Source organism: Colobus angolensis, unplaced genomic scaffold, assembly GCF_000951035.1.
Source record: "Colobus angolensis palliatus isolate OR3802 unplaced genomic scaffold, Cang.pa_1.0 Scaffold165, whole genome shotgun sequence".
Taxonomy (NCBI): domain Eukaryota; kingdom Metazoa; phylum Chordata; class Mammalia; order Primates; family Cercopithecidae; genus Colobus; species Colobus angolensis.
In genome coordinates, this window is record NW_012114766.1 from 1659764 (window position 1) to 1675832 (window position 16069).

The following is a 16069-nucleotide window of genomic DNA, read 5'->3' on the forward strand; positions in this document are numbered from 1 at the left end:
GACACTGGCCGCGCTGCTGACCGGCCGGGCGCCGTAGCTGGGCGCCTGGACAGAGCCCAGGGACCGGTAGTTGGTAGAGAAGGTGGAGCGAGTGGTGAAGCTCATGCTGTATGGGAGGAAGGCGAGACGACAGGACTCAGGCTTTGCCGACCGCTTTTCTACTTTTAAAGAATATTTCATACTTTCACAAAATGAGAGCTCATTAAGGAAGCCCAGAGCCAGCCTGGGACTTGGGTCCCTGTTAGAATGGCTGTTCCAAGCCCATCTCCAGGCTCAGCCTCTGTCTGGGGGAGGAAATGGGGGCAGCATGGCAGATGGACAGAAAGTGGGAAAGGGTCTTCCAGCATCACACGTGCTTTCAGGACAGTCCCATAGAGGTGGTGATGCCACACGCATGGCTCTGTTCTCCACGCAGACGGCTGCCGCCTTCTCTGTCACTGTGTCTGTTTATATCCCTTGTTACCTCAGGGACAAACACTGGTGTGAATTTTCTGGGTATTCAGTAACACACCCTTCAAACTCTCTGTCTTAGGAGCTCAACAGGAGGCAGGTGAGGAGTGTTTCCATGCAAAGAGGGATACCAATATTTTCTAAATATGACATGCACACTAGTCTACGTGATCTGTTGATGCCAAAAATACTCGTTGCTAACGGCCTGTATAGCTGACCTGTGAACTTAGACACCCATGCATCCCGGGAGCTATGACTGTCAGTCAAGTTGACATTCCAGAAACCTATTCAGGGTCATAGCCCTGTCCAGGACCTGAAGGCCAGCCCGTCAGGGCAGCGATCCTAGCTCCTCGGCCATGGGGATGGGCCAGATGAGTGCCATGCCTGTGCGTCACACACCAGTCATTCCCATAAGTCTCAATGGAGAAGACTCCCTTAGGAGTGTCCCTAAGTGCGGACGGTCATCCACAGAAAGGTACTCATGCAGGAGGGCCTGTGGACAGGGTCCTGTCTCTGTGGGAATCACACACGCGTGTCCTAGTACACATGGACACATACGAGGTAGATGTTGAGCAAATTAATGTTATATTCTGGGTTTTTAAACCCCATGAAGCTATAGGGATGGTTTTACTTCTTGATTAAAGATCTGGCATTTGAGACGTGACATGTATCTTCGTGGCAGTGTGATGTTCACATTAGAAAATGCTTGGGTTTTGTTAAAACTCTAAAAGCCAAAGTGGATTTTAGTCGCAGGGGAAGGTTCTTATTGTTCTTCTCTGTTCAGTGCTGTGGTTTCAGCTTTGCACCTGGGAGTCTCCTAGGCCTTGCGTTGGGTGGAGCTGCCGTAACGTGTCCAGAACCACATAGGATTTATTTTGCCTGAGTTATAGCTGGGATCACTACTGGTTCATAACCAAGATTTTTCTGTACTTTCCATGTTAGAAAACTACTTGCTTATAGAGAAATTGAATTGGTGCCTCTTATCAGACTAGGGACTTATGTATGATGCTATTTAAAAATTACCCTCTTTCTCCGGGGAGTTAATTCTTGTTCTCTGTTGAAAACACTAAAATGTTTAAAGATGGTAAGAATGACCTGTAATTCTTGTATCTGGAGACTGTATTAACACATGAGTGGTTTCTCTCCAGCCTTTTCCTCACACCATTGTCCATATACCACAGTTGCTCTACGTGATCCTGTATAGGGAATTTTCATTTAACATTATAGGATGACCGTTTTCTCAGTCATTAAAAATTCTGAATCAAAGTCATTTAAACTGACTACAGGACATTTCCTCGTGATTGAACCTGAGTTTATTGCATACTGCAAACTTCTCCAGTTACTGGACCACTACGAAGAGTGATGTGGAGACAGCCTCACACATTAGTCTGGTAATTTCCTTAGAAGTGGAATTTTCGGCCGGGCGCGGTGGCTCAAGCCTGTAATCCCAGCACTTTGGGAGGCCGAGACGGGCGGATCACAAGGTCAGGAGATCGAGACCATCCTGGCTAATACAGTGAAACCCCGTCTCTACTAAAAAATACAAAAAAAAAAACTAGCAGGGCGAGGTGGTGGGCGCCTGTAGTCTCAGCTACTCGGGAGGCTGAGGCAGAAGAATGGCGTAAACCCGGGGGGCGGAGCTTGCAGTGAGCTGAGATCCGGCCACTGCACTCCACACTCCAGCCTGGGCGACAGAGCGAGACTCCGTCTCAAAAAAAAAAAAAAAAAAAGAAGTGGAATTTTCAGGTCAAAGAGTAGAACATTTGTGTACTCTTTTAGACTCTGGATACAGTTTTGCAAGTGGCTTTCCAGGAAGTCTTCCCCAGTTTCCATTTCTACAGGCTATGTCTGACTTTGATTACACAATGAAACTTTTATGATTTGATTTGTAAAAAACAGTTTTGTAAATTTGCCTTAAGTTAAAAATTTTTAATGGCTTTTTTTTTGAGATCGGGTTCTTGCCTCGCCTGGAGGGCAGTGGCCATTTAGAGACACAATGGTGGCTCACTGCAACCTCAAATGACTGGGCTCAAGTGATCCTCCTGCCTCAACCTTCTTAGGAGCTGGGAGTACAAGTGCATGCCACCTCACCTGATTTAATGGCTGTTTTAATTTGCTTTCCTTTGATTAATACTGAGAGTGAGCATCTCCATATATATTGACCATCTGTATCTTTTCTGGGAATTGTTCATGTTATCATTGGGGTTTCAGAATATTGTTTTTAATGTGTTTATATGTAATCTTTATGGAAAATAATTGCCTGTTTTTACATGTCTCCACATATTATTTGTGTCTATAATTTTATAGAAGTCTAAAGCTTTTAATTTCTCAGTTGTTAAATTTGCTCCCTTTTTTGGGGTAATTTCTTCGGCTCATGTTCTTAGACACTCTTTTGACACACCTGGGGCTCCAACCTGCCGGCTGCATTTTAGGTGTGGGGATCATTTATCCTGCTCTGCTCACTGAAGTAAGGAGCTGCTTCTAGAGAGCTCTTTCTGGAAGGGTAGCCAGAGAGAACAAGATCCCTCTGTTGGGAGTTTTGCGGTTGCAGCTGGGAAAGCAGCTCCCCCATTCCTGCGGCCTCTGCCCTGCAGGACGGGCCGTACAGCCACTCTTCGTCTCTCTCCATTTTTTTTTTTTTTCTGACATGGAGTCTCACTCTGTTGCCCAGGCTGGAGTGCAGTGGCACCATGTCGGCTCACTGCAGCCTTTGCTTCCTGCGTTCAATCGATTCTCCTGCCTCAGCCTGCCAAGTAGCTGGAATTACAGGTGTGCACCACCAAACCCAGCTAATGTTTGTATTTTTAGTAGAGATGGGGTTTCACCATATTGGCCAGGCTCATCTCCAACTCCTGACCTCAAGTGATCTGCCTGCCTCAGCCTCCCAAAGTGCTGGGATTACAGGCATGAGCCACCGCGACCGGCTGACTCATCGTCTCTCTTTAGCACCCTGTTCTGATCAGCTCTTCCTCCATCGTAGCCACACCATGCACAGACACTCTTAGACATCGCTAATGCAAACATTATTTCTAGCTGCAAGGGAAATGAGGCTTTTAGTCAAGTTTGTTCCTGGAGGAAAGGGGCCGTTCCAATGTTAAGTCCGTTTCCTTTGGCAGCACCAGCCTTGCCGGTTGAGAACCATGGGAAGCTCCCTGCAGGAGGCAGGTGAGGTCCTGGGGAGGGCAGGGCCCCCAGGAACTCAGGAGTCCGGAGGCAGAGGCAGAGGTGATGTGCCGCACTAGGGAGTGTCGTCCGCAGAGACCCCTGCCACAGCTCTGAAGAGGAGAACGCCAGAAAGAAACGCACACAGGAGTTTTATGGGGCTAAGGAGCTACGGAGGTGCAGAGGTCTTCAGACCCCATGAAGGTCGATGGGCAGCTGCAGAGGATACTGGTGGGGGCTGGGGCTGCCCACAATCAGGCCATTGGCATGGAGAGGGGTAGTGCCCATTCCTCCTTGATCTCACCTCCTCCGCAGTGCCTGGAGATACCTTCCAGCTCGGACACCTCACAGTCTCACACCGTGGAGGAGAGGCTTTAAGATGCTGTGAGGGTGCCCCTTGAGCCCAGGCATGGAGGTTCTCAGGGACCAAGCACACCCCCAGGGGCTTTTCCAGCCATGCTTGCTATTGATCTGGCCACACAAACCCTTCCTTGTTTGCCACACAAAATTCTGTTTCACTGACAGACCCTGAATTTTCAAACAGATTGCAGGGATTTCCATGGAAACAAGAGAAGTGTCCGTGAGAAAGACTCGGGAAGTTCTTTTGCAGAAGTGCAGCAATTGTGTGTCACTGCAGCGGCAAAGAACTGAAAACTCCAGAAATTGTCAACTAGAGGGCTGGAAGTCAACTCTAACGGAAATTCTGATTTGCGGGGGGTTTCTTTCTTTTTCTTTTCCTTTCCTTTCTGTCTTTTTTTTTTTTTTTTTTTTTAGATGGAATCTCCCTCTGTTGCCCAGGCTGGAGTGCAATGGTGTGATCTTGGCTCACTGCAACCTCTGCCTCCTGGGTTCAGGTGATTCTCCTGCATCATCCTCCCTGAGTTGCTGGGACTACAGGTGTGCACCACCAAGCCCAGCTATTTTTTTTTTTTTTTTTTTTTGTATTTTTAGTAGGGACGAGGTTTCACCATGTTGGCCAGGCTGGTCTCGAACTCTTGACCTCCAGTGATCCGCCTACCTCAGCCTCCCAAAGTGCTGGGATTACAGGTGTGAGCCACTGCACCTGGACTGCAGGGGTTTCTTTAATCAATTTTGGCCTGAAATCAACATGAAACAATTCTTTCTGAAACTGAGAATCACATTTGAAAAGCACTGGCCGCACTGTGTGGTTTGTTGTTATTCTTGGGATGTGAGTGCAGATGCTTTCCTTGGCAGCACACGTTGTCCCCATTGATGAGGAAGCCTCGGGTTGCTCTGTGGTGTCATCTGTGCCCTGACGGTGCTGTGTTTGAACTGTCTGATGATCCGGCAGACGTAAAACTTCAGCACATTTCCATGCTCCATAAGGTCAAGGAACTCCTCCTCATCTCAGTGCAGAAGGTTCTTTAATACACTAGGAAAAGAGTATTATCCCTTCCCGTGATAGTTTCACATCGGTGGCACCGTGTGTGTGTGTGTGTGTGTGTGTGCGTGCGTGTGTGTATGTGTGTGTGTGTTATTTTAAAAACGTTTATGTTTTTAATTGAGAAGTAATCATATACATGTACAGTTTAAAACATGATGTTTTGAAATATGTATACATTGTTGGATGGCTAAATCAAGCTAACTAGCATATGCCTTACTTCACACACTTGCCATTTGTTCATGGTGAGAACCTTAAAGTCCACTCTTAGTGATTTTCAAGTATACAATACCTTATTAACTACACTAGACCTCTTGAACCTACTCCTCCCAATGAACTGAAATCTGTGCACCTGTGAATCCCTGTGACCTATTCCACATGTTCTGTGGGTGACAGAGCTGCTCTGTGGGTGATGGAGCTGTTCCATGTGTGATGGAGCTGATCTCTGGGTGATGGAGCTGTTCTGTGAGTGATGGAGCTGTTCTGTGAGTGATGAGCTGTTCTGTGGGTGATGGAGCTGTTCTCTGGGTGATAGAGCTGCTCTGTGGGTGATGGAGCTGTTCCGTGTGTGATGGAGCTGATCTCTGGGTGATGGAGCTGTTCCGTGTGTGATGGAGCTGTTCCATGGGTGATGAGCTGTTCCATGGGTGATGAACTGTTCCATGGGTGATGGGGCTGTTCCGTGAGTGATGGAGCTGTTCCGTGGGTGATGGAGCTGTTCCGTGAGTGATGGAGCTGTTCCATGAGTGATGAGCTGTTCTGTGGGTGATGGAGCTGTTCTGTGGATGATAGAGCTGATCTTTGGGTGATGGAGCTGTTCTGTGGGTGATAGAGCTGATCTTTGGGTGATGGAGCTGTTCTGTGGGTGATGGAGCTCTTCCATGGGTGATGGAACTGTTCTCTGGGTGATGGAGCTGATCTCTGGATGATGGAGCTGATCTCTGGGTGATGGAGCTGTTCCGTGAGTGATGGAGCTGTTCCGTAGGTGATGGAGCTGTTCTGTGAGTGATGGAGCGGTTGTGTGTGCCCTGGAGTTCCCCCTCAGGCTTACTGGGGAGATGTTTATATGCATATATACATGTGTGAAAATATGTAGAGCTGCACACCAAAAATAGAAAGTTCAATTTGATTGGATGATAATTGTGAAGATCATATTTTAAAAGAAGTCAACTAATTAATAAACATTGCGCTTATAATTTTATTTACTCATCTATTTATTAATTTTGATACAAGGTCTTGTTTGGATGCCCAGGCTGCAGTGCAGTGGCACAACTATAGCTCACTGCAGCCTTAACTTCCTTGGCTCGAGTGATCTTCCTACCTCAACCTCCCAAGTATTTGGGACTACAGGCATGCACCACAGTGCCTGGCTAATTTTTTTTTAAACTCTATGTTTTTGTTTTTGTTTTTTTTAAACTATGTTGCCCAGGCTGGTCTTGAATTCTTGGCCTTTGGCAGTCCTGTCACCTTGGCTTCCCAAATGCTGAGATTGTGGGCATTAGCCACGACACCCAGCCTATACTTGTATTATAAGGTTGTGTTTATAGAGTTTATTATCAGAGTTTATGAATGAAAGCAAATATGTGTGTTATGAAACATTTTAAATTGTAAATTGTAAGCATTCTGTAAGGATAAATAAAGTTGCTATGTGTAACTACTGGATCACTTTGCCCTTTTTTTTTTCTTTTCTGAGACGGGCTTTAGCTCTCATTGCCCAGGCTGGAGTGCAATGGTGTGATCTCAGCTCACCGCAACCTCTGCCTCCTGGCTTCAAGCAATTCTCCTGCGTCAGCCTCCCGAGTAGCTGGGATTACAGGCATGCGCCATCACGCCCAGCTAATTTTGTATTTTTAGTAGAGATGGGGTTTCTCCATGTTGGTCAGGCTGGCCTCAAATTCTTGACCTCAGGTGATCCTCCCACCTCGGTCTCCCAAAGTGCTGGGATTACAGGAATGAGCCACTGTGCCTGGCTGCTCCCTTTTTTATGAAACATCATGATACTTCAAATGCAGTTAGTAATTGAATTTGTCTAGATAGTGGATAAAAATCAGGCCTACCATGTGCATAAATACCACAAAAGCATGTCTTTAACATAAAGTGCCTGCAAAATTATAAATGGTTATGCTACTCTTCAGTTATATAGTAAATATTTTTAGATACATATATCTGAAATATTTTTATTGGAAATATGTAGATTTTTTCAGTTTTGATATATATGTATTATATATGTTACATACACTAAAAGAACAAGCTGCATAATTTGTGGGATGTAGCACAGAAGGAAATGCAGAGTCCTTTCTTCAAAATTATTAAGAATTTCAGGATGTTCAGGCCAGGTGCAGTGGCTCACGCCTGTAATTCCAGCACTTTGGGAGGCCGAGGCGGGCGGATCACCTGAGGTCAGGAGTTCAAGACCAGCCTGGCCAACATGGTGAAACCCCTACTAAATCTCTACTAAAAATACAAAAATTAGCTGGGCATGGTGGCAGGTGCCCGTATTCCCAGCTACTCAGGAGGCTGAGGCAGGAGAATTGCTTGAATCCTGGAGGCAGAGGTCGCAGTGAGCCAAGATCGTACCATCGCACTGCAGCCTGGGGACAACAGCGAGACTTCGTCTCAAAATAAAAAAAAAAAAAAGAAAAGAAAAAGACTTTCAGAATGTCCATGTCAGAGCCTGAGACCAAGTTCTGAGCGCTGTAAGCTCAGGTCCGTGCGATTCCACTATGCTCAGGTCTGTGCGATTCCACTATGTTCAAGTCTGTGCGATTCTACAGACCCACGGCCAGGAAGCCTGTCCGGCTGAAACACAAGGCACCTTACTCAACTTAAGTGAATTTCTTCTCCTTGGGTTTGAATTTTGGCTCCTTCTCTTACTGGTTGTTTGACCTTAGACAATTTATTTCTATGAAAAGTGGAAAAGAAGGAGTGTATTACTGCGTATTGCTTAAAGTACAGACACTCAGGCTAATTCTGAGATCGAATCCTTCTCATCTGTCATCAGTCAGGTGGGGAGATGGAGACATCTGTCATCTGTGCTTGTGGGCCCATCGTGGGATTTAATGAGGAAGTATTTGAACATCACTTCCTGTAGTACACAGGAAACCCTCTGTGAGGGGTGGAGCAATTCTCACTTGGGCACCTAGACCCCAGGGCACGCGTCATTCCTCTAACCCAAGTCATCGAAGACAAATCATTTCTATTCCCTTAAAAACAAACAAACAAAAAAAACTTTAGGAAAGATCACTGGGGAACTCATTTTGATGGTAGATGACCCCAGTTATTGGAAATGTGGTTGAGATAAAATGTCATTTTGAAGTGCCTCTTACTAATAGCTGTTATGTCAACAGTGTTGAAAAGATACAAAAGGAACAAAACATGAGTCAAACCCAAATTGCGAGACATTCTGTCATTCTGTAACTCACCAGCCTCCTACAAAAATGCCAGGGTCACGAAAGAGGAAGATTGAGAAACTCCCCCAGACTGGAGGAGATTTTGGGGACGTGACCACTGAACGCAGTGCGAGCCCCTGGGCTGGATCCGGGACTAGAAAATGGCATTCATGCGAAAGCGGTGAGGTTTGAAGACGGTCTGTAGATCAGTCAGGAGTGCCATGTCAATGTGGTATCATGGATTTGACGGTCATGCTACACTTACGTCAGATGTTATCCTCGGGAAAGCCAGGCCTGGGCACTCAGGAGGCAGCTCTTTGCAACTTTTCCATCTAAAATTATTTCTACATAAATGTTAGAAAAGGATAAACCACTACATGCTTGACAATGTCCACTTTTTAAAAGTTCTAGATTCACCCCTCAACTTAAAAATTATTTAACTAGTATTATAGTATTTTCTTCCCTCAATTATTGGAGTAAATATGGCTTTACATTTGTATTCTTTTTTTTTTTTTTCTTTTTGCTTATTTTGTAGACAAAGTTTACATGGGACCAGGACAACTGTATCAAGATTTACAAAACTTGTTGCATGACTTAAATGTAATTGGTCAAATCACTCAGCTGATAGGAAACCTTAAAGGAAACTATCAGGTAACAATCAAAGCAATTGGATTTAAGATTCTGCCTTTACTTTTAAGTCATTGTAAGTATGTGATTATATCTCCAAGTTCTACCAGAAGTGAGAATTCATTTTGACTTTAAAAATTAATTGGCCGGGCGCGGTGGCTCAAGCCTGTAATCCCAGCACTTTGGGAGGCCGAGACAGGCGGATCACGAGGTCAGGAGATCGAGACCATCCTGGCTAACACGGTGAAACCCCGTCTCTACTAAAAAATACAAAAAAATAGCCGGGCGAGGTGGCAGGCACCTGTAGTCCCAGCTACTCGGGAGGCTGAGGCAGGAGAATGGCGTAAACCCGGGAGGCGGAGCTTGCAGTGAGCTGAGGTCCGGCTACTGCACTCCAGCCTGGGCAACAGAGCGAGACTCCGTCTCAAAATAAAAAATAAAAAATAAAAATAAAAAAATAAAAATTAATCTGAATGTACATTTTCTCTTACGTTAGATAAGGTGAGACTATATAATGGTAACTTTTTTTCCTTTTGCCAATAGGCTTGAATATCAGTTCTGTTTTAGAAATGTCTCAGCCCCGCCCCCACCAATGTCATCCAACTCCCAAAGCTTTCTTTTTCATAATCCGATAGTTTCGTTTGGTCTGAATTTCTCATACTAAAATTTTGTTTTTTTATCTTCCTTGGGATGGCCCTACTTTTTAAACACTCTTGAAATGTGCGTATTTATTTCCTTTGTAGAACTTAAACCAGTCAGTAGCCCATGACTGGACATCAGGTTTACAAAGGCTTATTTTGAAGAAAGAAGATGAAATCAGAGCTGCGGACTGCTGCAGAATTCAGTTACAGCTCCCGGGGAAGCAGGACAAGTTAGTAGTAGCTTTAAAACGAAACCTTCTTGGCCAATGCTGGGGAAAAAAAAATGGTTCTTTGTCATGACATGTATGTTTTTTGGTTTGCTGATTCTATCAGACAGGCAAAATGTGTAATTTAACCTCACAGGATGGAGCACGTTTTATAAAATGAATGCTTGTCTGTTGTTTCTGGCAGATCTGGGCGACCGACGTTCTTTACAGCTGTGTTCAATACGTTCACCCCTGCCATCAAGGAGTCCTGGGTCAACAGCTTACAGATGGCCAAGCTCGCCCTGGGTAAGTAAGGTCTGGCTGACCGAGGCTGAATGAGGCATGCGGCGTGATGATGAATTCCTGCCCACAAGGGTAAGGTCAGGGTTGAGAAGGAAACTCAGCAGTAGATCCATCCATTGACCTGAAAGTGTTTCTAAACAGGAAAATTCACCCTAGCCCCGGTGATTTTTAAGATGTTCATATTAAAATGGAGGGCTTGCATGTTAAAATGGAGGGGTTTTGTGTTAAAATGGATGGTGTTTCTGGTACCAGAACATGAATATCAGCTGAGGCAGCTGAACACAGAGGAAGCCCGTGGAGCCTGACCGTGAGCCAGGTGCTCAAGGCGGGCGGTGGGCAGTGGGCGGTGGGCGGTGGCCTCCAAATGGCAGGGGAGGTCATTGTTCCTCTTGACCCTTCTGCTCACCCCTCACTGAGAAGCAAAACACAGGGTTGGGCTGAGGGGTCACTAAAGATCCTCCCAGCACCAAAGATAAACCCTAGGGTTTCACTGTAGATGGATGTGACTGTATGATTTCCTTGTTCCTATGTCTCTTCAGCCTTGATTGTTTTTTGCGGGGTGTGTGTGATGTACTTACACACACGCTTATAGACTTGCTACGCAGAACACACTGGGATGTCGTGTGTGTGTAAAACTTTCCTTCTGCTGTAGATATTCTGAAATGTTAACGGAGTATAAAATACAGAAGAGAAGTGCGGAGCGTGGGTAATGCCATTGCTCCAGGGAGCTCTCATCAGCGGAAGGGCTTTGTCCTGGAAGGGAAAGCTGTCCTGACTTTGTGCTCACTTGACGAGGAAGCAGAAACACAGCCCCTCTCCGTCTTGCTGAATAATTTGGTCGTTTGCCAGGTCAGGTTCAGAGTGACTCAGCAATCAAGGAAGTGGCCACTCTCTAAAGAGAATGAGCTGGACGTGCAGATAAGCCCTGCTTCGTCTTCAGATCAGCTACATATTCTTTAATGCTCAGGTCGACAGTTTGCTTTGGTAGTAAAATATTTCTCCATTTCATTGTACTTTTGTTGATCCCATAGTATTATACCATGTTTTAAAGTTTCTCAGTACATCTCTGGTATTTGAATCTAAACATTTCTTTTGCTTTGGAAAAACTGGAGAACAACAAAGGGAAGTAGACCTATGTGGTTTATACAGCAGAGTTTCACAGCACTTGGGTCCAGCGTATTCAGGAGGCGCAAACAGGAAGAGGTCCCTGCCTCTTAGATGAGACCAGGCTGCCTCCTAAAGTAATGCTGCGAATATACAGCCTATGCTTTAAGAAGAGATTGTCTGTTTTCCACAATGGCGTCGTCTGGCCCTATACAAACAGAATGCCAGAAACTTAACAGAATGCTGCGAATATACAGCCTATGCTTTAAGAAGAGATTGTCTGTTTTCCACAATGGCGTCGTCTGGCCCTATACAAACAGAATGCCAGAAACTTAGCCTGCTGTGACCTGTGAAGCAGGTCTGTTGTATGTGAGTTGACTGCATTCTTGCTCATTTCTCTCTCAATCTAATCGCAGAAGAGGAGAACCACATGGGCTGGTTCTGTGTGGAAGACGATGGGAATCACATTAAGAAGGAGAAGCATCCTCTCCTTGTCGGACATATGCCCGTGATGGTGGCCAAGCAGCAGGAGTTCAAGGTGAAGGGAGCAGGGCCCGGGGTGGGGTGCACCTCGCAGCTCTGATTGGGCCACCTGGGGGATGATTCTTAAGGGGTGTGGTCAGAATTCCCAGGTTCACTATAGTGACCGCTTCTCTAGAGGTCATTTATTTGGAAATAAGACCGCTGTTGTTTGAAACCTAAAAAAATGCCCAGCCATTGTCTCCGAAGCCCGGTCCTGGGCCAGGACCCTCGGGTACTCTAGCAGTGCCACGGCATCTGAGGCTTTGTTAGTTAAACGGGACACATGTTTCACATTTGTAGCTCTGTTTTGCCTTTGCTTGGCAAGCAGTCTGTTTCCACAGTGGATCGTTAACTCCAGGTCTCCTGTCTACTTGAGGCACTGTGCCCGCTCTCTGCCTTGGCGGACTCGACTCCATCTCCAGGGTGGCATCTTATTAATGTTGCCAGTGTTGCTGACTCAGGCATCACAGGCCAGGGCCTTCAGTGATGTGGATGATATCCTATTCTTTAAGATGTTTCTTCTCACCCTGGTCTCTGGCCAGGGTTTCCCAGCAGCTCCCCGACCCCTCCTGTTGGGAGTCTCAGGCAGTGCACAGGACTCCTCTGGGAGAGGCTGGGGTGGGACAGGGAAGGGGAGAGGCGCAGGCCATCACAGACTGCACTTGATGCCTGCAGGGCCAGCCCTCCCATCTGAAGTGCCCTGACACGCTGGATTTCAGCATGCTGATGGGATCTGAAGAGTAAGATACCGAAGGTTGAATCTACTTAGGTGTTTGCTTCTGAAAAGCTAACTTCTGAGAGTTGTACTTTTAAACTTTTATCCTCCCTATTTTAATCTTTTTCAGATGATGAACCTGTAATTTTTTGTGGTTATACATTGGAAGTAAAGTCATCCATTTAAGACGTTATATAGTCTAGGAGCCTCTTAGCTCTGTTTTATATGTGAGCATTTGATTTTATTCCATTTTAGATTGAATGTGCTGCTTATAATCCTGAACCTTACCTAAACAATGAAAGCCAGCCAGATTCATTTTCCACGGCACATGGTTTCCTGTGGGTAAGATGTGTTTATTTGGTTTTGGTGCAAGTTCACAGAGAATCCACATTCATGCTTAATGTGATGAGAGACTGAGATATGAATTGCTCAGTAGAGAGTTGGTGGTGGCATATCCCAGAGTGTACTTATAAACATGAAAACTTCTTTGAAAAGGAGCTGATCACTTTTGGGAAAAAATTAGAGTTCTTAGGAATGCAAATATTTGTTTCTTTTCCTTTTCATCTAAAACATTTACCAGATAAAGTTCAGTCCAAAGACAACTAACTAATAAGAGAATAATTTTAATATGTTTTTCCGTTTTGGTGTCAACATTGCATGGATTTTTTTTCTTGTTCCAAGACTGGCTTTTTCCAGTGGAAACTTAGCAGTTAACATTAATTTGTTCCAAATGAAATATCGCATCTGAAATTAGGCTGGAATTGCAGTAGACTTTCCTGGTTCCTGCAAACCAGAGGACATTCTTAGAGCTGTGTGGTCCCAGGCTCTCCCGTCTCTGGTTTCCTGTGTTCCCTCCCTGCAGCCTCAGACGCACCCTCCAGGGCTCCACTGGGCTTTTCCAGACTCTCATGCTTCCCTCCCAGGCATCCTGTCTGTGCAGCACGCCACTGCCTCTCACTTCTCACAGCCACAGATCCTGCTTGGTCGGTGTTCCTAGTTGAGTGTCAGAAACTGAACAACCCAATTACCTGGTATTTCATTTGTACCAGCCTATGAATGGAGGAGCAGCCTTAATTCCCTTGTGGGTTTCCACTTCCAAGAGAACTGTTTTCCTTCCGGGTAGGCAGACCTGTCATCGCTGAAGCTTCATCCCCTGGCCTGGTCATAGCCCTCAGGCCCTGTAGGCAGGACAGGGGCTTGGCAGATTGGCATCCTTCCCATAAAAGCATGAAAGTGGGATGTCTGTATGTAGCGTCAACAAATACAGGAAGAATAAGGAGAGTCTAACAACGTTCTCAAAGTTGGCGGAAAAGAAAAAGAATCAATGAAAACGCCACCCTAAACCAGCTAGTGCTTTCTGTTCAGAGGGATCAGACCCTTTCCCACTTAGAAAATGCATAAATAAATAGAAAATGCATAAATAAATTTGAGGTTAAATTGGGAAACTAACTATGCTATGTGTTCTCATTGTAGAGATTCAAACACACAGGAAGTTCATGTACACTGTTGCAGCAATGCTACTGTAGAAAATCTGCGGCAGGCACAGTGGCTCCCGCCTGGAATCCCAGCACTTGGGGAGGCCAAGGCGGGTGGATCATGAGGTCAGGAGTTTGAGACCAGCCTGGCCAACCATAGTGAAATCCCATCTGTACTTTCACGTAGTGAAATCTCATCTCTACTAAAAATACAAAAATTAGCCGGGCGTGGTGGCGTGTGCCTGTAATCCCAGTTACTCAGGAGGCTGAGGCGGGAGAATCGCTTGAACCCAGGAGGCGGAGGTTGCAGTGAGCCGAGATCATGCCATTGCACTCCAGCCTGGGTGACACAGTGAGATTGTCTCCAAAAAAAAAAGAAACAACAACAAAAAAAGAAATTCCACAGCATACCACATGTTGAATTCCAGTGATCTACTTTGGGATGTATTCTTATTGATGTTTTTCACATTTGAAAGGTTTATTTTCTTTTTTTTTTTTTTTTTTTTTCTGAGAGGGAGTCTTGCTCTGCCGCCCAGGCTGGAGTGCAGTGGCCGGTTCTCAGCTCACTGCAAGCTCCGCCTCCCGGGTTTACGCCATTCTCCTGCCTCAGCCTCCCGAGTAGCTGGGACTACAGGCGCCCGCCTCATCGCCCGGCTAGTTTTTTGTATTTTTTAGTAGAGACGGGGTTTCACCGTGTAGATCAGGATGGTCTCGATCTCCTGACCTCGCGATCCACCCGTCTCGGCCTCCCAAAGTGCTGGGATTACAGGCTTGAGCCACCGCGCCCGGCCACTGTTTATTTTCTTAACCAAGGTCATTAAACATTAGTGTTGTTATTAAAATTGATAATAATCTGCCTCAGGATTTTAAATTAAGGATGGATGAGCCCTTACCTTCATATTGTGATGAGTACATGATTTTTAAAGTATAGAAATGTGACTTTGTGAAAAGGAAAGCTACGCTCTTGCTTTAAAATGTTTTGGAAACCAAATTAAATATATTGAAAAGAAAAAGGGGCTCCGTGAGCAATTGTTTAAGCATTTTTTTGAATTTTCTAAGTGTGTTGATTCTCACATGAAAATCGAAACTTGTGGCCTTTAAGTGTCAGGTTCCAGCGTATTATGGAAGCCCCCACATGCTCATTTTCTTTTTTCTTCCTAATTCTCTGATTCAGATCGGAAGTTGCACCCATCAAATGGGTCAGATTGCCATCGTCTCGTTTCAAAATTCCACCCCCAAAGTCATCGAGTGCTTCAATGTGGAGTCTCGCATCCTCTGCATGCTGTACATTCCTGTTGAGGAGAAGCGCAGAGAGCCCGGGGCACCCCTGGACCCCGAGACCTCGGCCGTGAGAGCTTCTGAGGTCCCCACGATCTGTGTAGGGACGGAGGAGGGAAGGTAGGGTGTGCTTACCGTGTTACAGAGAATCAGCCAGCTCTGCCCGTGGAGGCCGTGGTGGGGAGCCTATCCTGGAAAGAGTCCTTGATTTTGACTCAGGAGTAGCCCGTGCAGGAATTAGGGGATACCAGGGGACAATTTTAGGGTCATTGCACTTTGAAATAACTAGTCAGTTGGACCCATGGAAATTATTCTAGGAAACTCTTAAAGAGAAGTGGTATTTCTTTGAAGGGGAAAGTTTGGCTGTTTGCCACTGAAATGTCTCATTTTTATTAACGGTTTTTAAAAGCACATCCCCTTATATTTTGGAATAAAACAGCCATATTCTATGTCATGATCATACTGAATTGCTGACACTATTTAAAGGAGAGTTAAAATGATTTTCCTGATGTGAAGTTCCAAGATATATAGGAAGAACTAATTTTTTTCATATATCCCAGAATTTCCCTTTTAAAAATAAAGAAATCAAGGTGATTGCAAATTTTTTAAAAGTACAGGCAAGTGTCCCTAGGAATGGAGAAGGAAAGACAAGAGGGAAGAGTTGAAAAGTTTTGTGTTTGTGTTAATAGGCACCCTGGTTCTTCTCACAAGGAGCAAATATATTTATTAGCCTGTATTTTTCTCTTAAAGCATTTCCATTTATAAAAGCAGTCAAGGCTCCAAGAAAGTGAGACT

General features: G+C 45.3%; 1 protein-coding gene across 1 annotated transcript in view; it reads left to right on the top strand.

The window, feature by feature from the left end:
* ARHGEF10 (Rho guanine nucleotide exchange factor (GEF) 10) overlaps window positions 1-16069 on the top strand; it is a 135156-nt gene that overhangs the window by 87925 nt on the left and 31162 nt on the right. Inside the window, exons 19-25 of the mRNA XM_011937549.1 lie at window positions 8939-9054; window positions 9774-9901; window positions 10083-10183; window positions 11701-11822; window positions 12777-12863; window positions 15171-15394; window positions 16025-16069. Of these exons, the coding sequence (XP_011792939.1) occupies window positions 8939-9054; window positions 9774-9901; window positions 10083-10183; window positions 11701-11822; window positions 12777-12863; window positions 15171-15394; window positions 16025-16069 (823 nt within the window). The remainder of the gene's footprint in view (window positions 1-8938; window positions 9055-9773; window positions 9902-10082; window positions 10184-11700; window positions 11823-12776; window positions 12864-15170; window positions 15395-16024) is intronic.